Source organism: Cryptotermes secundus, unplaced genomic scaffold, assembly GCF_002891405.2.
Source record: "Cryptotermes secundus unplaced genomic scaffold, Csec_1.0 scaffold61, whole genome shotgun sequence".
In the NCBI taxonomy this organism is placed as follows: domain Eukaryota; kingdom Metazoa; phylum Arthropoda; class Insecta; order Blattodea; family Kalotermitidae; genus Cryptotermes; species Cryptotermes secundus.
The window spans coordinates 433,376-457,081 of NW_019741299.1; the positions used below are offsets into that span (position 1 = coordinate 433,376).

Here is a 23,706-nt window from a genome sequence, read left to right on the forward strand (position 1 = left end):
TGTCTCGTCACCAAAATGCAGGGCAAAATTATGACATGAAGATAGGAAACAGATGTTTTGAAAATTTGGCACAGTTTAGATATTTGGGAACGACGATAACAAATCAAAACCTCATTCAGGAAGAAATTAAGAGGAGACTGAACTCTGGTAATGCTTGCTACCATTCAGTCAAGAACCTTTGGTCTTCTCGTCTGTTGTCTAGAAACATGAAAGTTAGAATATACAAAAATATGAATTTTCCTGCGCTTCTGTATGTGTGCGAAACTTGGTCTCTGATATTAAGGGAGGAACATAGACTGAGGGTGTTTGAGAACAGGGTGTTGAGGAGAATATTTGGACCGAAGAGAGATGAAGTGACAGGAGGTTAGAGAAAACTGCATAATGAGGAGCTTCATAACTTGTACTCTTCTCCAAGTATAATTAGAATGATCAAGTCAAGGAGGATGAGGTGGTCAGGACATGTAGCACGAATGGGGGAGACGAGGAATGCATATAGGATATTGGTGGGAAAGCCAGAAGGAAAGAGACCACTGGGAAAACCAAGGAGTAGGTTGTTGGATAATATTGAAATGGGTCTTAGAGAGATAGGATGGGATGGTATTGATTTGATTGATCTGGTTCAGGATAGTGACCAGTGCAGGCCTCTTGTGAACACGGTAATGAACCTTCGGGTTCCATAAAATGCTGGGAATTTCTTGAGTGGCTGCACAACTGGCCGTTTCTCAAGAAGGGTTCAGCTCCATGAAGTTAAAATTCAAAACAGTTCGAAGCCTATTTATTAGACTGTTCCATATCCAGTTTTGGGCCCAAATGAGAGAGTGTGCTTTCCTAATTTTCTGCAGTGTTCAACTATCTCCACGTAATTTTGCCTTACTTGTGAGTGTGAGATTTCGGAACGCGTTTTGTTCTAAGCCGCTTTTAAACTGAAGCCAGTTCTCTGGATTCAGCATTCCGAAAACTGGTGCTGATGAGCACAGCATACTCCTGTACTCAGAGGAAGAGCTGTACTTGCATGGAAGCATAATGTTAGATTACTACTAACTGATGGTCAAGCTACAAACCAAAGGGGACATAAACTAATTTTCGTTTAATAAAACAAAGAAAAAAGGAAAAAATATATGCAAAATGTGGCTCCATAAGATACTACTGCCCCAAACGCCCAGTTTTTTGTCTCTACTTTCGTACTTTGATATGAAACCAAGCACTAAAACAGTGCAATAACCACTCAGCAGAAATATCACACCCCCCCCCACAGGAAAGAAAAAAATCATTGGGAAACTCAACAACATACGAAAGGTGTGCAAGATTTGAATTTCTTATGGCGGTGACTATGAAGTTTACTGTTTCCTTGGATATGATATCGTACAGTCTGGTATATATTTACCAACATTTCTTCCTACACATGCTTATATCTATGCCACGTTTTCCATACACAGCTTCGAACCCTACTCTTGCATTCAAGAGGTGGCAAGGTGCTCCGAAAATTTGTACCGATTGTCTAGACGACAGGCACACGTATTGTCACACAACTGTAGATTTAAACATATATATTTGCAAATTAAAAATAAATGTATTGTTTTTTTTAATTATAGTATTTCGAATTTAATCAATAATAAAGAGAAATATTTCTAAAATTTGACAGTAATTATTTTATTTTACTGACAATATTATAAAAAGAAATATTCTAAAATTAAATTTAATATCCGAGAAAGGATATACGCTTTGGTTTGCTTTACAACGTGTTCGCTGCAGAAGTCAGCTGGCTGAATCGGAAAGTAATTTAGTAGCCACATAAAAACAACCTCTAGATGAATTTTACTTTATACATGTTGTTGGGAGTGACATATACGCAAGAAAGCTGTACGTTATGTATAAGACAATAAAATATAACATTGAAAGTAAACACATCCGGTACCTAGAGCAAAGCGATTTACTCACTGTGGAGTGTAGCAGACTTCCTGACACGCCACCACGTTGCAGACTGTCCAAGGGCGCAGTCTCCGTACACAAACCGTTCTTGCAGAACGCCCAAGGTTGACTACAGTGTAAATTACTGTTGCAAACTACGCTCAGCTGATATTGTAGGACATGCAACCGACCCCGGTAGTTCAAGAGGTAAACTATTCAACTCAGCTGTATAGGTTTACTTTAGGCCGCGCCATAGCTCAAGCGGTTAGTCTCTGGTTTCCCACAGCGGCGGCCCGGGTTCGATCCCGGGTCTGGTCAAGTGGGATTTGTGGTGGACAAAGTGGCGCTGGGGCGAGTTTTCTCCGAGTACTTCGGTTTCCCTTGACAATCTTCTTTCCACCAAATTCCCCATTCTCATAATCACTCGGGGCAGGCTACAATAGGCCAATCAGTGGCCGCCGTGCCGAGTGGACACAGTTGGAATGGAGTTGGGAAGATAATTTGGGAATATGAAGATACGAAAGTTTTGACAGACCAAATCCTCATCCTAATATAGATCAGTACATAGGCGATGAAGACCACCTCTGTGGTCTAGTGGTCAGAGTTCCTGGCTATATATTCAGAGGTCTCGGGTTCGATTTTCGGCCCTACCAGATTTTCTGAGACGTAGTGGGTCTGGAACGGGGTCCACTCAGCCTAGTGAGGATAATTGAGGAGCTGTTTGAAGGAAATAACGGCTCCGGTCTCGAAAAGAGTAATTAACGGCCTTGGGGATTTGTTGCCTTGACTACGCGACACCCGCTATACGCTAAATTTGGCACTAACTTCGCAGACAAACGGCGGTTGCTCGGTCGGTATAGTTCGCCTGCGGACTAAAACCAAGGAGTTGTATAGGCAATGAGATTTCCCAAAAAGATTCTGAACTGTACACATATTTTGGCAAGATGCTGGTAACAGTTCGTTCAGGAAGCCTCATCGGGGTTCACAAATAAATCCAGTCATCCGAGCTACAACCCGTTATTTTCGTCACGATTGCCGCCCTACATTTTGACAATATCATTTTGGACCGGAAGTCTGCGTAGCTCTGATAGGAACAGTTGTGATCATTGCGACGGGGTTCTTCCAGAGGAACTTCTCCAAAACTTTGACAATTTTAAAAAATTGAGACCATCGGGGGCACCAGAATTCTTTCCAAGGGAGAAGGGCAACTGTATTCTGAAGAGGAGACTACCAGGCAATTTCCTTACAAACTCATGTTAAGACTTTTAAGCGCAGAAGAATAATTAAGAACAAAATAATTTTTTTGAAAAATTTTTGACATATATCCTTTTTCCCCCTTAATTTTTATTTTCCCAAAAATACTCAAGAGAGGCGAAAAAATCCTTCTCTTGCCCACTCCCCCCTGCTCTGCCAGCGCCGATGGCTGATAAGCACTATCTTTGCACACTTTATGTTTAAGATTTCAGCGGAGTTTCACTCATTTCGTCCCTTGTAGCGATTGGTCTCTCAGGCAGACTCCAGAACTTCTGACCATGTCCGAAAGTCTGAGCATCAGCCAGTGTCTCTGGTAATCTTTGGTGCAGAGTTTCTGGCAGAAACAGTGCTGCCACCATTCCAGTTGCGGACACAATGCCAATTATTACGTACGGGTACCGGACATCGTATGTGTTGCCCTGAAATCCATTTGTAATTTATGTAATTTATATAATATTTTATTTAATACATGTTAAATTTTACTGAGGTGATTTATCTTCCATAAAAAACACCGTGGTGTTAGTCCGCAAGAGAATTATACCGACCAAGCGACCGCCGCTTGTCGGCGAAGTTAGTGCCAAATTTAGAGGTTGGAGGGTGTCGCATGATCAGCGCAACGAATCTCCACGGCCGTTAATTTCGTTTTTCTAGACCGGAGCTGCTATTTCCTTGAAATGTCTTCTCAATTATCCTCAAGAGGTATCTCCCTGTCATTGCTAGGCAACGGTCAGGTAAAAATGATACTGCGACAAAGAATACACAGGCAACAATAGAATAATTATTGGACGTGTCGCTTTATATGCAGTCCATGTATTTAAAAGCAAAATAAGCGATTAGTTCTTCCCATAATTTACAGATGCATTATTAATATTGAATTTAAAGGTAATATCTATGCAGTCGTGGACACGTGGTAACGAAATTGGTTGAGACACTAAGCTATAAGACAGAAGGTCGCTCGTTCGAGGCCCGATATGGTGGATTTTTTTTTTTTAATTTACCTAATCCCTCCAGCCGCACTATTGCCCTGGGTTCGACTGAGCCTGCCTCTAAGGAAAATGAGTATTATGAATCCTCCTGGGGGGCAAAGGGTAGCCGGAGCGAAAGGTTGACAACCTCACTGCCATCTGTGGACCGATTATCTAGAAAACTGAGAAACTTGACGTCTCACAGCTCTATGGGCCTGCACGGTCTGTTACAGGGATACCTTTACTTTTTTATCTAGTGCAGTAAATTCAATCAGTAAATAGCCATAATGGCCAGTATGTTTCTACCGTTACTGATCATCCTCAAGGACATGCAGAAAGTTATAAAAGGAAATTGTATACGAATAATTTAAAACTTCTTTTAAAACAATATAATTTAAAATCATAATAATATGAATTGAAGGATTTGAAGTTTTCACACCAGTGGTTATTAATAGTTCTATTTTATGGGACATAACGCTTTGTAATCCGTTGAAAATCAACCGACGTTTCGGAGGAAGATATCATATCCACCATCAGATTTGAATAATAAGCCAATTCCTCAAGCATATGACAGGATCCAGTGGCTGGCTATTGTGAATATGGTGATGAACCTTAAGTTTTCATGGCGAGTATTGCTTGTCTAGCCACTATTAACGCGTGACAATTACTCTGTATAATGTAGTTTGTTACTAATAAAACAAGGCTTCTTGGCGACCCAGTAATTGGTACTATCCACAGCTTGAACCGTTCTACAAAACCGAAATTATCGGTCTTGGGAATCTGTTGCACTGATCACGCGACACCCTCTATCCGCTAAATTTGCACTAACTTCGCCGACAAGCAGCGGTAGCTCGGTCGGTATAGTTCGCGTGCGGACTAAAATCACGGACTTTGTTTTATCCACAGTTTGAAAAAGAAAATACTGTAGCCGGTGTGCGCATACTTACAAGGTAGACGATGTAGGGCCCCAAAATCCCCATACTGCTACCCAACACAGCCCCAAGCGACGTGCCTGTCTGGCGTACGCACGTGGGGTACGTCTCCATGGCAACCAAGTGAATCACGTAGAACGTGATTGTGAAGCAGAATTTTACGAACACAACCGTGCAAGTCGTGAGCCAAACCAGGTCGGGCTCTGAAAGGATCACAAAATATTCTAAAGGGTTCTGATGATGGTGGACGACACACAGAATTACTGAGGTTTTGGACTTTTTCAAACATCCGGAATTCGGGGTAATAGAGGGTATGACGTTTCAGAAACTGGATCTGTTTCCGTCTTCAGATGAGGAAGAAAAACATACTCAGTTGGGCCCCTTTGAAAGAGGTAATCTCAACCACTTGACAACTCCTGTCAGATTTACCCAGCTATTTCATCATATAAGCCTAGGCTAGATCAGTAGGAGATAACAAGAAAACATAAAATAAAAATTGTGATAGAGCAGGCACATGCGTGGAAGTAGGATAGAAAAGTAGGTAGAAATTTGTGCTAGAAACCTAGCTGACAAAAGCAAGTGCATGAGCACCAATGCGAAGAAATTTGAGGGAGGGGGGATTATGAATATATGCAATACTACCATTAGTGCCATCTGTGGAGTAAAGCCAGGGTAAATCTGACAGGAGTTGTCTGGTGATTGAGATTAACTCTTTCTAAGGGGCCAAACTGAGTAGGTGTCTTCCTTTCTTACCTGAAGACGGAAACATATCCAGTTTCCGAAACGTCGTGTCCTCTATTACCTAGAATTCCTGAGGACGAAAAAGTCCAAAACCCCAGTAATTCTGTATCACGGAATATGTTGAAACTGTGGATACCCACTCGTACTACTGCTTCTACCTAATTGCTTCTTCTTGACTGGCGCTACAACCCTGTGTGAGTCTTGGCCTCCTCAACTACTCAGTACATTTCATCTAGTCGCAGCAGTTCGACCTGTCTGGCATGGGTGGCTCTACGAAGAGCTTATGCTACCGCCAGAATAGCTCTTCCGGTCATTGGGGTACTCAAATTTCCTCTTCAAGAAAAGGCGATAGTTCTCGAGGACTGCTCCTAATCTTACTACAACTATTACTACTACTACTACTACTGATAATAATAATAATAATAATAATAATAATAATAATAATAATAATTCAGTTATTTGTTGATCTGGATGCTGNCCTTGGATGGACCTTGGTCGCGTTATCAGTTTCTTAATCTATACACAGTCAATAGGACTCCTTGGACGGGGTATCAGCCTGTTGCAAGACCTCTACCTATATACAGAATAGACGCACACATACATTCATGCCTGTAGAGGGATTCGAACCCACGATCCAAGTGTTGGAGCGGGGGAAGACGGCTCATGTCTTAGTCTGCTCGGCCACTTCACGAACTGCCGTTCCAAAATACTCAGAGCTATTCACCCGCCTCTCTGGCCGCCGATGCGGCGGTACGTTCTCCCTCAACCTGTCCGGGGCAGCTACTCACGTCCTACAATGCAGATCACGACGATAACGGCCAGGATGAGTGCCAGGAACAGCACAGCCTGTGTCCAGCGGCGGCCGAAACGGTCCGAGAGGTACTTCCCCACTACGTAGCCAGGAAGTTCCACCAGAGACTGCCAGAAGAAGTTCATGAAGGGGTTGCCTTCCATGTTGCTGACATTCAGCATCAGCGTGTAATACGTCATGGAGTTTACAACCCTGTGAAAGAGTACCACAGACATCGCGTAAAACACGTCTCTCCGACCAATATCTGCTTAATTTCCTTACATTAACGCAGCTTCTAGTGTCTAGATTATGTAATGTCAGAAGATGGAATGAATTGGAAAGGAGTTGGAAGGAGTTGGTTGCGGCATTTACCAGGAGGGAGTAAAGAAGATCACGAAAAACCCAGTCAGGATAGTTTGTTTCCTGGCTGTGATTCAAACCGAGCGTCTCCCACGTGCAATTCTACGCTGTTACTGCTTTGACATCCAGTTCGTTCATCCATACATCCGTGAAATCATCCGAAAACCCGTTCATCCTCCCATGTGGGTAGCTGTCGAACCGTTCATATATATTTCTTTTATTGCTAGTGGGTTGGGACTAAATCCCCTGTACTGCGGCCACTTCTGGCCTATTGTACCAGCCCCAGATGATAGGTGAGGGTGATTGTGGAGCAGTTGGTGGAATGAAGATTGGCAAGGGAAACCGAAGTACTCGGAGAAAACCCGCCCCAGCGCCACTTTGTTCACCACAAATCCAATTTGACCAGACCCGGGATTGAACCCGGGCTGCCGCGGTGGGAAGCCAGCGACTATCCGCTTGAGCTATGGAGCGGCCCACCGTTCATATAACTACATACTTAAGCACTTTCTCATTCACACATTCAAATACATAAATAAATACAAGCAACACAGCCATTCTTGAGAAGCTGGTAGTCGCTCAGCTGAGCAAGAAGTATTTCACCTTTCATGGAACCTGTCAGTTCTCCAATATAATTAAATAAGTAACCATTTGTAACCAAGCTTTGTCATGAGGAGCTGATGTTTCTCAGCCGGATAATAAATTCCCTGCCCTTAACTGAACCTGAAGATTTGTTACCACAGTCTCAGTCTCTTTGCACTCGATATTACCGTGAATTTCATTAACGCGGTGCACATAAACGTAGTTTTCATCGAAATCCATCTGAATGTTATCCTTTTTCTATGTCAAAACCTCGCAAATAGTCACTCTTAGAATTCACGAGGGGGTTCGCGGTAGAGTAGTTGGTTGAGGCACTATGCTACAAGCTGGAAGGTCGCGGGTTCAAGTACCGATGAGTTCATTTGATTTTTTTTTCAGTTGACCTGATCCTTCCGGTCGCACTATGGCCCTGGGGTCAACTCAGCCTCTAACAGAAATGAGTACCAGGAATATTCTTGGGGGTAAAGAGAGGCCGGCGCGTAGGGCTGACAACTCTGTCGACGTCTATGAGCCGATTGTCTATATAATGTGGGAACCTCAACGTCTCACAACCCCATGGGCCTTAACGGCCTGTTACAGGGATAGCTTTATTTTTACTAGAATTTACGAGCAATATACTGGACGTATTTACATGCATCCCACCCGTTAAGTAACTAGTTCGTGATATATAAAAATTAAATAATTTAAAATATTGACAGAGAATTTTAATTAAGTAATTAAGTGGATTAACAAGTAACTTACTGGGCTACTAAACAGATACATAAGTAAATGTATAAAGGAATGACCAAATAAATAAACAAACATAAACTGACTGGATGAATAAACGAGTAACCGCCTAAATAAATAACTGACCAATAAAACAAATGAATAAGAAAGTAACTGACAGGAAAATAAATAACTAAGTAAATAAACCTTTATTTAGGAGTAATTCACGTAAATAAATGTGTAATTCATTGGATAAATAAATGAGTAAAAAGTAAAGCTGTCCTGTGTTTAACTAATGTCATGAAGGCGTATAGGAGAGTGGATGTTTAGGTCCACTCATTCTTGACCTCAGCACTAGTTGGAGGTGAGTGCTCAGCTTCATGTCCCGGCCGCTTTACCTCCAGAGGAAGAGCCATCAATACTCACTGAATATGGGGCTGTGTGAGCCCCAGAACCTGTTCGAACTACATGGAGAGGTGAAAATTCTTGACCCTACCGGTAATCGAACTCTGATCCCTCGGTCTTCCAGCCGGTAACCAGTCGCTATACATACTGCGCTTAACTTGGTTCCTTATATATGAGTAAATTAAGCCAATTAAAGAAATAAATTTTTAATTGACCAGAAATATAATTAAAAATTACATAATCCACTGACTCTGCAAGTAAATAAAAAAGGTATACGTAATGGATTGAATAAATGAGCAAATAAATTATAACTGATCAAAAAATAATAATCAAAATTAAAAGTTATCTGGCTAAGTGAAGAAATATGTAATTGACTGAGTACGTAAATAAACGAATAATTGATTTGCGAAATAATTAGATAATTAAATGGAACCGAGTGACAGATCAGCTGCAGAATACTTCATAGTGATATACAGAACTTGATACCTCTTTTTATAAGAAGAATATGCAATATAGACGCTTACACAACAATATACTTGACACAGCATTTCAATACATCGCTCAATGTGCTATCGATATATCTCGATCCACACTTAACATTTTTACAAGAAGAATTTCATGAAACGTATCTGATTTTGACTAAATTTAGCATAAACTTCTTTCCCAATACACCAAAAGTTTACGGATAAAATATAGCATCATGTTCTTCACGCTTGAGGAGAAAGAAACAATAACATTTCTAAATTTCTAAGCCTTACAAGATTAAAATTTCTTTGCTACAACCGTGTCACCTGCCTCTGACCTCGAGGAACTCACCACAAGTAGACTATTAGTACTGTGTTCTTCGCTAGTCGCCAATTGGAGAACAGGCTCGGTAGACCGTAGACTCTCTCCTTCTTTGCTGCAATTTTCTGTAATGTGATCATCGTGTCGTCTGGCAGGGCGCGTTCATTCGTTCTCGCTATCCGGCGCAGTTCTCGGGCACATTTCACTGTTCTTCCCTTCGCTGCAAGCCATCTTGCAGATTCGGGGAACCACCTGGAAGCATAGAGCCTTCGGAATTGGTAAACTGAAACCCATGGAGTCATTCAATTCTGTATGGATCCTTCTCAACAACAGTTTTGGTCAGTTACTTTTTATCTCAGCCGATACAGTGACGGGCTGGACGACCGGGGTTCATTCCAAAGCAAGGGAAGATATTTTTCTTTACCCCACAGCGTCCAGACAGACCCTTGGGCCGATTTAGTCTCCTATCTTTCTCTCCGGGTGTAAAGCGGAAGAGGCGTGAGGCTGATTACTCACCTCCAACAGGTGGCATCATGAATGGTTGAAATGTACCTCCACTCCCATATGTCTTAATGATGTGGCATTTAATTAATTAAATACAGCGACGGTGATCTTATTAGAAATAAATTGTACCACAATTGTATAATATATATTTTCAAAAGGCTTTGGAAAAATGTGGCCTTGACCTATTCAAAGTGATATTCCGGCATTTACATGGAGGTAACCATAGCCAGGTTAGCCAATACCGCAGCCGAAATAAGAATTCAGTACCTCCCTAATATAAGTCTAGAGTTTTACCGTTATACCAACCTGTCTTACACAAACACACTCACATTCACTCACGCGCGCACATTCGCATACTCTCACGCTCACATGTGCACTCACACTCATGCTAAAACACACTCACGCGTACACACATACTCAAGCATACACAATCACATTCACGTGGGCGCACACAATCACACATATTCACGTGCGTGCACACTCGCACAATCTGACGCTCACATGTGCACTCACACAAGCACTCACGCTCATACACACTCATTCTCACATACACACTCACGCTCACACAATGATATTCACGCACTCAAACACACACTCACATGTGTATTCACACACACTCACACAAACACTCAAGCTCATACACACTCATACTCACTCACACAATCACATTCACACACTCACTTACACATACTCTCGCACTTTTATATGAACTGGTGTTACCTCAGTTAAGAATTGAACGGTAAATGTCATCATTTGTCAATTCAAGTTTACATGCTATTAACGTCCCCTGCTTCCTGGCGTATCCATTTTCAGTCCTACACGTTATCGAAAAGTACTTCGAGACCAACGCACAAATAACCTGCCATAAACACTCTACTTCACGCCGTATAATACAATTTATAGTATATCTACATAATAATATTATTAGCAATCAAATAATAGACGCGATACGCTGATTCAAAAGACTGCTGACTCTTTCATGACCTGATACATAATTTGCGTTCATGCAAATTGTTACGTTCGAAAATTCGTTGCTGTGGTAACATGAAACTGGCCAATGAGAATTATCTTTATTGGATATATGGGCGGATAAATCCACGACAGAATTCAAATGAGTTCCAAATCAAAGGCCGACGTTTCGGCTGTGCTGCTACTAACTTGTAGGCCAAGAAGAACACGGCGCACGGCGCTGAGGTGATGATGAGGAAGGCGACCCAATCACCTGTTGCCCAGGCAACCATGGGCATGAGGCACACACCAACCGTCCAACCCAGGCACTGCAACATGGCTATGTGGGCCCTCTTGTCTGCAGCAGACATCTCCATGCCTGGAATTGAGAGATGCAATTGTTCTGACTGAATGTATACAAGAAATATTTGTATCGCTTCACTTACTTTTATATAATTATGGTTTACCTAACGAAGTAGCTCAGATTATGTTCCGTCTAATAATAAAATATACAAAACAGAGGCACGTGGTAGAGTAGTTGATTGAGGCACTATGCTACAAGCCGGAAGGTCGCGGGTTCAAGTCCCGATGAAGCCATTGGATCTTTTTTCAATTGACCTAATCCTTCCAGCCGTAGTATGGCCCTGGGGTCGACTCAGCCTCTAACAGAAATGAGTACCAGGAATATACTTGGAGGTAAAGGGCGGCCGTTGCGTAAGTCTGACAACTTCACCGTCATCCATGAGTCTGTTTTCTAGATAATGTGGGAGCCTCAACGTATCACAACCCTATGGGCTTGCACGGCCTGTTACAGGAATACTTTTACTTACTTTTTTTTTTACTTTTATCCCTATAACAGGCCGTGAAGGCACATACGGTTGTGGAACGTCAAGGCTCCCACATTTTCTAGACAATGGCTCACAGATGGTGGTGAGGTTGTCAGTCTTATGCGCCGGCCGCCCTTTATCCAAGGAAGATTCCTGATACTCATTTCTGTTAGAGGCTGAGTTGACCCCAGGGCCATAGTGCGGCTGGAAGGATTAGGTCAATTGAAAAATTCAATGACCTCATCGGGAATCGAACCTAGCGGCTTTCCGACATGTAGCATAGTGCCTCAACCAACTACGCTACCGCGTGCCTCTCAGTCTAACGCAGGATGATTGCTAAAAACTGAATTGGAAAGGGTTTGGAAGGAAGCGATTAGATATCATTTGAACCACTATACAAACATGCCTCTGGAGGGACTGAGGAAGACCCCGAAACCTAGCTGGACTTGTAATCTAACGCCTTCTGAATACATATCAGCAGATTTGCCGCTTTAGAGAATCCATGTAGTGTTCAAATTCCACTGAGATATGTAGAGACTTGTGTAAGGTAAAGCAAACTTCATTTGTGTTTAAATAATTAAGAGGCAACACTTGAATGCGTATGGGGATTGGAGGTATAGTTCCACCATTCTTGTCAGTTCAACCCTCTTGTCGCATTATTTCCCAGGAAATAGCCCCGATACCCATTTTATGGAGACCTCGTCTGGGGCTGTAGAGAAAGGAAGCATTTTTGTCCAGACGGGAATCGAACCCCGGTCATTCAGTCCATATGTCGTTGTACCGAGAAATATGTCCAGTTAAAATATAATAAATTCAAAATAAGCTTCGGAAAAAACGCCTACATTACTTCAAATATTTCGAACCGTAAGGTGAGACTACTAAGAGCTATAAAACTGATGTATTGGATTCATGGGTTAAAAGTTTTCTATATACTGTAATACATTCACACATTAAACTAACCTCTACTATAATGACACCCGCATAAGGGAGGAATATTATTAAGGGATATTCGTTGCAGCTAGGAGGAATACTGCATGACAAGTAAATGTGTGCGCAAAATATTTTTATTGAATTATTAAAAAAAAAAAGAATAAATAGTCTTTAAAATTTTTACTAGTTAGATGAACATTTTGAATATGTTGGACACTAAAATTTTTCTCGATTTTGTTTAAAAACATGAGCGGGTAATATTGGTTTCAGCGGATCGTGCCTATTATGTATTTACTAATAATATTCTGATGTTGATATCTGAAGTGTGGCGTAGTGTATCAGATATTCGATAGGATTTACAATTGAATATTTGTTAATATTATTCGTGGGAGATGGCGTTAAATTCGGTCTCGACGCATTATTCGATAAATGCAGAACTGGAATGAATACTGGAGAAGGCAAGGGAAGTTCAGAGTACGAGTAACGAAATATGAGGCCTCCTGTTGAATTCTCGACAGATGTTTATTGTTTGTCTTGTATGTACTCGCCCGGGGCCCTAAGGTTTCAGTCATTAGTTGCACCTACCCAGTACGAGAGGGCTCTGGAATGCTGCAGACTGAGAAACGCTGCCCAGAACTGTGACCGCTAGGAAAAGGGGGTAGTTGTTGGCAGTGAACACTGTCAAGCACCTCCCCGCTGCCAGCAAGAACAGGGTTACGAAGAACACAGGTCGTCGTCCAATTCTGGAACACACATAAACACAATTACAACACGCGCACAGGCAGGAAATTTACGACTATCTCAAGGCTTATTCTGAGATTTTTGACGTCGCTACACACAAACACACACACATGAACACACATATAAACACACGCAAACAAACAAAGGAATAAACACACACAAACACACACTCAAGCAAACACACACACATAATCACACATGCAAACAAATAAACAAACAAACAACACACACACCCACACACACATGAACACACAACACACACATAAACATATACAAATAAACACACACACAAACGCAAACACACACATGAACACACACAGAAATACACACACAATCTCACTCGCAAACAAACAAACAAACAAACACACACAACACATACACAAATATACACATATAAACACACACAAACACACATACGTGTATATAAGAACACTGGATTCACTAGATATTCGCAGCAAGCAGCAGAAGGAAAGCGGCCTCCGTAGTCTAGAGGTAACGTTCCCACCTCATGACTCGTAGTACGCGGGTTCAAATACCCGGCGGAAGTCGTCGAATTTTTAAGGGCGGAAAAATTCAGGGAACAAGTCCTCCGGGAGGGACTTTAAGCCGTGGGTCCCGTGTCGTAGCTTTGCGGCACGTAAAAGAACCCCATATCTCCGAAGGAAGTCACTGAGCCAAATTACGGACGTTTCCCACCCAACAGCAGTCTCTAATACCTCTGGTAGATGGGGGAAGCATTACAGATACCTCTCAGCTAGTAGAGCCGGTCTCGCTGGCTGGGCGGGACTGATGGTAAGCACCAGTACCGGTAGGATATAGAGAGTGGTAGAAATCATAGAAGGAAGCACAATGGACCAATACAGGTCTAAGTGCATGGGGAAACCCACCCTCTTCAATAACTAACTAACTAACTAAGCAGCAGAAGGAGGAACATGCAGTAAAACACGTCCGCTCACTCCGAGCGCTCGAGCAATAATGATAATGATAATAATATTAATTCTTTTTTATTTATGTGCCGAGTCAACAGCCGCAAGGCCAGTTACAGACGCCGCACAGTGTAGGTACAGGTGATTACATTATGGACAAACATTACATAAAGTCAAAGAATAATTAGAGGCAAGCACAGGAGGAAACAACACATTAATACAGAAAGTAAACAAAAAACAAACGAAGATGAGGAGTAGAACAAGGGCATGATAAGCATAATAACTAGAATATAATAATATAATTAAGTGAAAAGAAAAGTAACTTACGCATCTCCCAGCTGTCCGAAGACGAAGGTCCCTAGGACATCCCCCGCTCTGCTGACCACAAATGTGTTGGTCACGTGAAGCTCCCTGTCGCAGACCCAGTCCTCTTGAGTTACCACTGTCCTGGTATACCACGTGCGGTCGTAGTCCCAACCATGCTGACAATCTGACCATTATATTGTATTACATGGCGTAGATGGGTGGATAATATTAAAATGGATCGTAGAGAGATAGAAGAGGATGGCATGAGTTGGATTGATGTGGCTCAGGATAGGGACCAGTGGAGGGCTCTTGTGAACACGGTAATGAACCTTCAAGTTCCATAAAATACTACTGGGAAATTCCTGAGTAGCTGCAGAATTGGCGGCTCCTCAGGAAGGGCTCAGTTTCATGAGTAAGTAAGTAAGTACTGGTCGCGCCATAGCTCAACCTAAGTCGCTGACTTCCCATCACGGCGGCCGGGTTCGATCCCGGTTCTGTGAAAGTGGGATTTGTGGTGGACAAAGTGGCGCTGGGGCGGGGGTTTTCTCCAAGTACTTCGGTTTCCCTTCTAATCTTCATTCCACCAAATTATCCACCATCATAATCACCCTAGGCAGGCTACAATAGGCCAATCAGTGGCCGCTGTGCCGAGTGGACCCAGTTGGACTCCCCCCCAAGCGAATTTAAAAAAAAAAGTAAGTACATTATATTATATTATATTATATTACGTTATATACATGCGCAAGGAATTTATATTACAGTAAACATAGAATCCAACATACCAGTTACGCAACTGAGAAACAACACAATTTTCCTTTTAATTTCGTGGGGTGGAGTACAACTGGATTCACTCGGCACGTCGGCCATTGATTGGCCTATTGTACCAGCCCAAGATGATAGGTGAGGGTGATTGTGGNCTCCAAGTACTTCGGTTTCCCTTCTAATCTTCATTCCACCAAATTATCCACCATCATAATCACCCTAGGCAGGCTACAATAGGCCAATCAGTGGCCGCTGTGCCGAGTGGACCCAGTTGGACCCCCCCCCAAGCGAATTTAAAAAAAAAAGTAAGTACATTATATTATATTATATTATATTACGTTATATACATGCGCAAGGAATTTATATTACAGTAAACATAGAATCCAACATACCAGTTACGCAACTGAGAAACAACACAATTTTCCTTTTAATTTCGTGGGGTGGAGTACAACTGGATTCACTCGGCACGTCGGCCATTGATTGGCCTATTGTACCAGCCCAAGATGATAGGTGAGGGTGATTGTGGAGCAATTTCTGGAATGAATATTGGCAGGGGAGACCGAAATACTCGAAGAAAACCTGTTCAGCGGAAATTTGTCCACCACAAATCCCACTTGACCCGACTCGGGCTCGAATCCGGGCCACCGCGGTGGGAAGCCAGCCATAAACCGCTTGAGCTATGGTACAGCCTTAAACGCTGAGTAATTTTAGTAACCGACTGAATCCTGAATAAGCAGAAAGTATGGGATGGTTTACCAAACCAGTCCTCTGCACAAAAGACACCTAAGACCTGAACAGTGCGTACATATATTCAGTAGTACGTAGAATGGTGCTCACCTATGACCTGAGGCACTGTGCCATTCATCTCCGCCGATTGCAGAAGCGTCGTTGTGTTCAGTGGCACACTTATGTTGTACATTTGGCATTTGCTGAATGCTTGTTTGCCAATCTCATTCGTTATACTGAAAAAGTTACATAAAGTTGGATAAAACAACAAAGCAAGAATAAACCGTCATTATCCGAAACCCCAGTGTCACAGATTTCTGAACAAATACCTCAAATTTATCAACAATACTTTTGTGTAACCTTCCGCCATCTGCTGTCCGACGTGCGAACTCTTTTGTCTCCCTTACGGTGGCTCTACGAAGTTTTTCTCTAAAACGTTAGGAATTAACCACCAACTAAGGCCGCGCCAAAGCTCAAGTGGTTAGTCGCTGGATTCCCACCGCGGCGGCCCGGCTTCGATCCCAGTTCTGGTCAAGTGGGATTTGTGGTGGACAAAGTGGCGCTGTGGCAAGTTTTCTCCGCGTGCTTCGGTTTCCCCTGTCAATCTTCAATGCACCAATTGTTACACAATCACCCTCACCTATCATCTGGGACTGGTACAATGGGCCAGAATTGGCCGCAGTACAAGAAACTTAGTCCCACCCCACTAGCAATAACAAAAAAGATTCAGTCAATAAACAAAATAAGTAGCCTGTAGTTTATCTCATGTGGAGAGATTGTCACGGTTATTCGGAAATTCTCAGGCCGCAACTGCAGGAGTCTGGTACGCAACCCAGGACCCGATACTTAAATAAAATCTATATACTCTACGAACTCGGTTACGTCATATTGTGTATAGCCAACCTTACAGAAGAAAATTCCTATAGATATATGAATTTCCCATCGTCGCATAAATATCAGAAGCATGTATAAAATAAGATATAGTAACTATCTTATTATGATGTAAATGTCTACGTCACTATGTGACGATGACGCAGCACCGTTCCTTAAGTAGATGAAGTTTAAACTTCAACTGCTTACCTGGGTATCGTAAGGTTTTTCCATTCTCCTTCACTTAACGTCGTTCCATTTCTTCCCGGAACATGGCACCAATGTTCAGGTATTGTCATGGCTAACACCAAATTGAGATATGGCATAGCCAAAAATATAACGAATATCAGATTAAATACGATGTTAAACCTCGATTGATATTTTCCGTTTAAACCTATACGAGCCATTAGCTCATCAAACAAAGCGTCTTTGTTTACTTCCCCCGATCCAGTCAGAATGGACAAAGGAATTGAATTCTCGGTCGCCATTTTGAAGATTCAACTTGAAGCCATTTGCTATCGGCACTAGTTCACTTTCCACGCTTCTATTGATGTAATCCAAAACTTATCACCTACCGGCATATCACACCACTACCACAATTCTCACTTAATGCCAATAACATTCCAGCTATCAAATATTAAAAACAGTTAACACTGATATGACGCAAGGAATTCTGGTCCGTGACTACGTCATCTTCCTCGGAACACGTGCTCTTCTTTTCTGCAGCACATCTCAACTGCAGTCTCCTGCCTACTCATAATAAACATTGCATTTATTGTCCTGCTGATTAAGGTTACCTATCACTTTCTTGCTTCCTGTTTCTGCAGTATTAGATAACGCACCTTATGTGAGGTGCTGACATATCAAGATTGTAGACAATACCAGCGTAACACAGTCGAGAATTCAACGGAAATTTTCCCATATAAGCTTTCGTATTATTAACTTCCAGGCACGCGGTAGCGTAGTTGGTTGAAGCACTATGCTACAAGCCGGAAGGTCGCGGGGTCAAGTCCCGATGAGGTCATTGGATTTTTTTTTTCAATTTACCTAATCCTTCCGGCAGCACTGTAGTCCTGGAGTCGACTCAGAAATGAGTACCAGAAATTAATTAAATAATTTTCCTGGGCAGTAAAGCGCGGCCGGACATGTACTGTCTTCGCTCGCTTGGAAACTGGGATCGTGGGTTCGAATCCCACTCAGGGCATGGATGTTTAGTTTGTGTGTGCTTGTTTCTGTGTTTGTGTACAGGTAGAGGCCTTGCGACAGCTGATTACCCGCCCAAGGAGTCCTACCGAATGTGTAAGATCTAGAAAAACCGAAGTGAACGGAGAAGTTCATGGAGGTAGGCCTAGGACCACTGGGGCTGTAGTGCCAAGGGAGAAAAAAAGCGCGGCCGGAGCGTAAAGCTGACCTTATCGCCATCTTTGAGTCGATTGTCTAGATAATGTGGGACCCTCAACGTCCCACAACCGTATGGGCCTCCACGGGCCTCCACAGGGATAGCTTTATTTTTTACTCCTAACTTCCATTTCTTTCATTTGCATTTGTCACTTGCAATCCTACATGTTATCGAATGATGCGTCGAGGCCGAGATTAAACGCCATCTCCCACGAGTAACTCTCCGTGGATTTAGTCCGTACGCGAAATATACCGACGGAGCAATCGCCGCTTCTCGGCGAAGTTAGTGCCAACTTTAGCGGATAGAAGGTGACGAGTGGTCAGCGCAACGTAGTCCCACGGCCGTTAATTTCGGTTTTCTAGACGGGAGCTTCTATTTCTTTGAAATATCTCAACAATTATCCTCCGACGAGTAACATGCATGAATAATCAATTGTAAATCGTCTTCGTTGTATAAGTTATACTTCATTTATCCACGTCAGGATATTATTAACACTCGCACAATGGACACGATATACTGACTTACATTCATCCAAGGTATAAAAGCTTGGCAATTCGTTTTTATGATAACCTGAAATTGCGTAACTTCTGAGCGTTAATCTCCCAGTTACTCTACTTTTTATATATATGGAGCGAGTTGTTTAAAGAAGAGCTTTGCGTGAGACAAGATACTATATAATGCTGGATTTATTAGTATATTAAGTGAGATAATGTCACCAAAATCTTTAGAAAATCCTTTCGAAACCATTATCTCTGATTATTCCAAGATTCTGCACAATTTATATTACTGATTAATGATTATCATGGAGGGGGCACGCGGTAGAGTAGTTAGTTGAGGCACTATGCTACAAGTCGATAGGTGGCGGGTTCGATTCCTGATGAGGTCAATAGATTTTTTAAATTGATATAATCCTTCCAGCAGCTCTATGGCCTTGGGATCGATTCAACCTCTAACAGAAATGAGTACCAGGAATTATCCTGGGGGTAAACGTGCGGCCGGCACGTAAGGCTGACCTCACCGCCATCTGTGAGCCGACTGCCTAGAAAATGTTAGAGCCTCGACATCAAACAACACTATGAGTCTTCACGGCCTGTTACAGGGAACAATTTTAATTTTTATCTTACCGAAAGTCATGGCTTTACAAAGTAATGTTCCATTCCATAAAATTTAATGCATTTACTCTCTAGCCATTTTCTCAGTGGTCCTCAGACTATTAGTTTCTTCATTATGCTAGGTATATTCATCCTTTTAAGGTTGGACTAAAATTATAGGTGAAAAGTAAATTTGTCTCTGTGCTTATTTAATTAAGCACCAAGACATGAAGACGAATGGAAGACAGAAGATATATGTCTAATATTCTTGACCTAGGCACTAGATGGAAGAAAGAGGTTAGATCATACTCAGATTGATCTATCTCCCGAAGTTAGAGCCATCTGTACTCGCTGGATAAGAGGCTGGGTGAACCACCGAGCCCAGTTGATACGTTTCCTTGATGTGTGTCCTGCTGAGCACATGAACTGACACTACCCGCATTCAAAAGCATCTTCAGACATTTAACAAGAATCAACAGAAAGATCATATGAATCCGATGATAATATATTCAACAGAAACCCGTTTTTATATAATATTTAAACACAAACAATTTTAATTTAGATCTAAATGTTTGTGACGATGGTACATTGCTACAAGTGTAGTGTTTTTGGACATTATCCAGCGTCCTGTTTTCTAAAAAAAAATCCTGTTTATTTTTCAAAACACAACGTTTCGGAGACTGGATTGTGTCTCCGTCTTCAGGTAAAACATACTCAGTTGAGTCCAATAGATAGAACTATGGTCCGGAGATAGGGGCTAGCTCTATCTATTGGGTCCAACTGAGAAGATTTTACCTGAGGACAGGGATAGAATCCAGTGTTTTGAAAAATAAACAGGACAGTTTTTAGAAAGTAGGCAGGATAATGGATAATGTCCAACAAATAATTTTATAAATTTTTATATAAACCTATTTTATAATTTATGTGTCTATAAATTATGATTTCACTAAGATGTAAAACAACTGAAAAGTACATGTATTTCACCTTTGAGCCTCTGAAAATAAATCCCGAAGAGTCGAAACATCTAAGTTCATATAAATAACTGAATTATTTACAGCAAACTTATTTACGCTGGGTGTCTTCACCATTCTAAATTTAATTAAAATGTAAGGGCGAAAAAAAAATAAATCTTCATGTTAAAGTAAGTGTTAATTTATGGCCGCGCCATAGCTCAAGCTGTTAGTCGCTGGCTTCCCACCGCGGCGGCCAGGGTTCGATCCCTGGTCTGGTCAAGTGGGATTTGTGGTGGACAAAGTGGCGCTGGGGCAGGTTTTCTCCGAGTACTTCGGTTTCCCTGCCAATCTTCATTCCACGAATTGCTCCACAATCACCCTCACCTATCATCTGGGGCGGGTACAATAGGCCAGAAGTGGCCGCAGTACAAGGGACATAGTCCCACTCCACTACCATTAAAAGAAGTGTTAATTTTTTGTCTTTAGGCACTAATATAATATATACCTGCAAAGACTGAAGAACAAACAATACTCTAGTTAGTAGAACTGATCTGTGTACTATGTTTCGCACCCAGAACCTCCCTAATATTGTGCAGGGTTTGAAGCCTGAGCGCTGGGGGTGAATTGTTTTCCATTTAATTCAATTTAATAGGTTAATCCAGTAATTTCGACTTGCATTGTTTCTCGTTAGAAAGTTGCGCAAGTCCCGCTAATGACCTTGGAAACCTGTTTAAACCAGAGAACAATTATCAAACTTCGAACTTTGTAAGAGCAATTTAAATGGATTTATTTTTAATTGCACCTCTTTTAAATTCTGAGTGAAATAGAGATAACCAGTCTCGCTTTATGACATTTATGTAACACCTGTCATACTTGGACTTGCCTACCCTCCCAGGCGCATTCGGAACCTGTACAGAATGGAGTCAAGCAAGTATGATAACATTAAGGAACAAAATTTACTTATGAGACCTAACGGGACATTTATGTATAACTGCTTTCTTTCTGGGTATGTAGCTGCTTTGCGACGGTCTGATCCCTTGTCCAAGGGTGCTACAGACTCTCTATATGATTCATAGCTATCGGTTGAATTCTGAAATGAGAAGTGGCCAAGGGGCGTAATCTGTTAAGAAGAAGAAGAGTTATGCAACAAGAGGATGGAATCAAGTTGGGTGTGAGTGGCTAGACATGTAGAACTCATATAAGTACATAGAACGCCTTGGTGGGAGAAGAGGAAGAAAAGGCGTACAATTTGAAGGAAGTTATTAACATGGATGTAAAAATGAATAGGATATTTGATTGTGAACTGGATTTATCTGGCTCATGATAGTGACTAGTGAGTCTCTTGTGAACGAGTAATGAACCTTCGGGTTCCAAAACATTGGAAAATTTTGCAGTAGGTGAGCAACTATTAACTTCTCAAGGAGGGCTCAGAACTTTAGTATTAGTTGGCCATAATACAATTCACATTCCTCTCTGTGGGGCAAAGGAGTTTCCAAATAGAGAAAAAAATAGATTTGTGAAGGAGACAGCCAGGCTTACAGATTTATATACAAATAATTTTATCGATCGCTCTAGGGTAAAGTGAAGCGAAGAATATGGTAAAGACAATTTTAATTCTTCTTATTACTATGTACATTAAATAAATTTGAGGCACTATCTTACAATCCGGAAGGATGCGGTTCGATTCCCTTTGATGTCATTGGATTTTTCAATTGACCTACTCCTTCCAGCTGCACTATGACCCTAGGGTCGACTCAGCCTCTGACAGAAATGAAAACCAGGAATCTTCCTAGGGAGTAAAGGACAGCTGGCGGGTAAGTCTGAACTCACCGCCATCTGTAAACCGATTGTGTAAAGAAAATGTGGGAGCCTCGACGTCTCACAACCCTATGGGCCTCCACGGTCTGTTACAGAGATAACTTTACCTTGATATTAAATACAGGGTGTGGGTTAGTATAATGTATATGCTACAGGATAGGCGACGGAAGAATCCGGGTTAGATTCCCAGAAGGGACCTTCAGTATCGCGTCCAGACCAACTGTGGGGCCACTCAACCTCCTACACAATTGGTATCGGGGGTAGGGACGAATTTTACGCCAAGCAAGGAGAAATAACCGGATGGCACGCTGAAATCAGTTTCTTCGGGTTTCTTGGTTGGCTTACTCTTCGACATCGAATCCTGAAATATATTCCCCCGAAACGTCGGGCTGTATCCGAACTACACGGCGTTACAACGCAAAAGACGTACTCTTAAATAAATGTATACTTTAATTTACGTTAATATTTCTCGTTTCCAGGTATTAATCTCGGCCGACTACGTTGGCTTGCTTTAGTCATGTGAAACTGATTAGAGCTGATGTAGCCGGTGCGATGTTTTTGCAATTGTTTATCCATGTTACCAATAGGTGGCACTCAGTGTTACATACTGTTCAAGATTTTAAATTCTCATATTCGTTCCTGAGATGTCACTTGGATATGACGTTTTGTAGTCTGGTTGATATATACAGACATTTCGAAAGAAAAATTTGCCTTCAGATTCAGGGTCTACTCGGAAGACAGAAGTAGTACGAGTATTTTACCCTTAAATTATCGTATTTTGATTTGAACAATGTCTGCTCTATCCATCGATATATTAGGTTGGCTTCAGAGATGGTTAGCAGAGGACACTTAGCTTCATGGAAATCTTCATGAATCTCTCTGTGGGGGGAGGAGTTTTGAAAGAGGAAAAAACAGATTTGTGAGGGGGACAGCCAGGCTTACAGACCTAAATGTAAATATTGTAACGTGTCGGCAATCCAGAAGAGTCACTTCTGTGGAAACGCCAGAATAGACCGTTGCATAAGAAACAACAATCGCTCTATTGTAGTTCCAACACCGAATCTCCACGGTTGCGACGAATGCGCGAAGCGTTCCCACAGAGACAACGCGATAACAATGGGTTATTGTGTAGGAAACGCGGAACCGACAGAGCAACGTTTCCACAGCTACAACAGCGGGGTTGAATGCATTCGCACAGTGAGTCTTGGAATATCCGTCTAAGAAGTCAGTCTTCACCCAGCCTTCGAAGAACAGAGAGACTTAGAACAACCGCCAGAGAAGAGAGTCCAGCATCGCCAAGAAATTGTGTAGGATAACGATTGTAAAGCGTGTGGTTGTGTAAGTGTACAATAAAGGGTTCTACGGAATTCGAGACCCACGTGAATTTATTTGTAGCGTGACGTACACAAAACACGCTACACTGGTGTCAGAAGTGGGATTTGAACTTACACACGTGACCAAC

At 42.0% G+C, this 23,706-nt stretch overlaps 2 protein-coding genes across 5 annotated transcripts in view; both read right to left on the reverse strand.

The window, feature by feature from the left end:
* The window catches only part of LOC111872668 (beta-alanine transporter), a 30,771-nt gene extending 28,593 nt beyond the window's left edge, over positions 1–2,178 (reverse strand). For 3 of the 4 annotated variants that reach the window (XR_002844276.2, XM_023866773.2, XM_023866774.2), the window contains exon 1: positions 1,939–2,178. The gene's annotated coding sequence lies outside the window, so the exon portion shown is untranslated. Of the gene's footprint in view, positions 1–1,915 lie in introns of all 4 variants that reach the window. The other variant, XR_002844277.2, reaches the window with a different exon arrangement.
* A 1,084-nt stretch (positions 2,179–3,262) lies between these two features.
* On the reverse strand, positions 3,263–17,699 carry LOC111872670 (solute carrier family 22 member 5). The gene is made up of 9 exons (XM_023866776.2): positions 17,194–17,699; positions 16,225–16,349; positions 14,647–14,809; positions 13,238–13,395; positions 11,106–11,274; positions 9,474–9,695; positions 6,589–6,803; positions 5,075–5,262; positions 3,263–3,581 (listed from the first exon to the last, which is right to left on the reverse strand). Exons 1-9 carry the CDS (start codon positions 17,469–17,471, stop codon positions 3,363–3,365), a joined length of 1,737 nt encoding a protein of 578 aa, XP_023722544.1. The 5' UTR covers positions 17,472–17,699; the 3' UTR covers positions 3,263–3,362.
* Between the last annotated feature and the right edge of the window lie 6,007 nt (positions 17,700–23,706).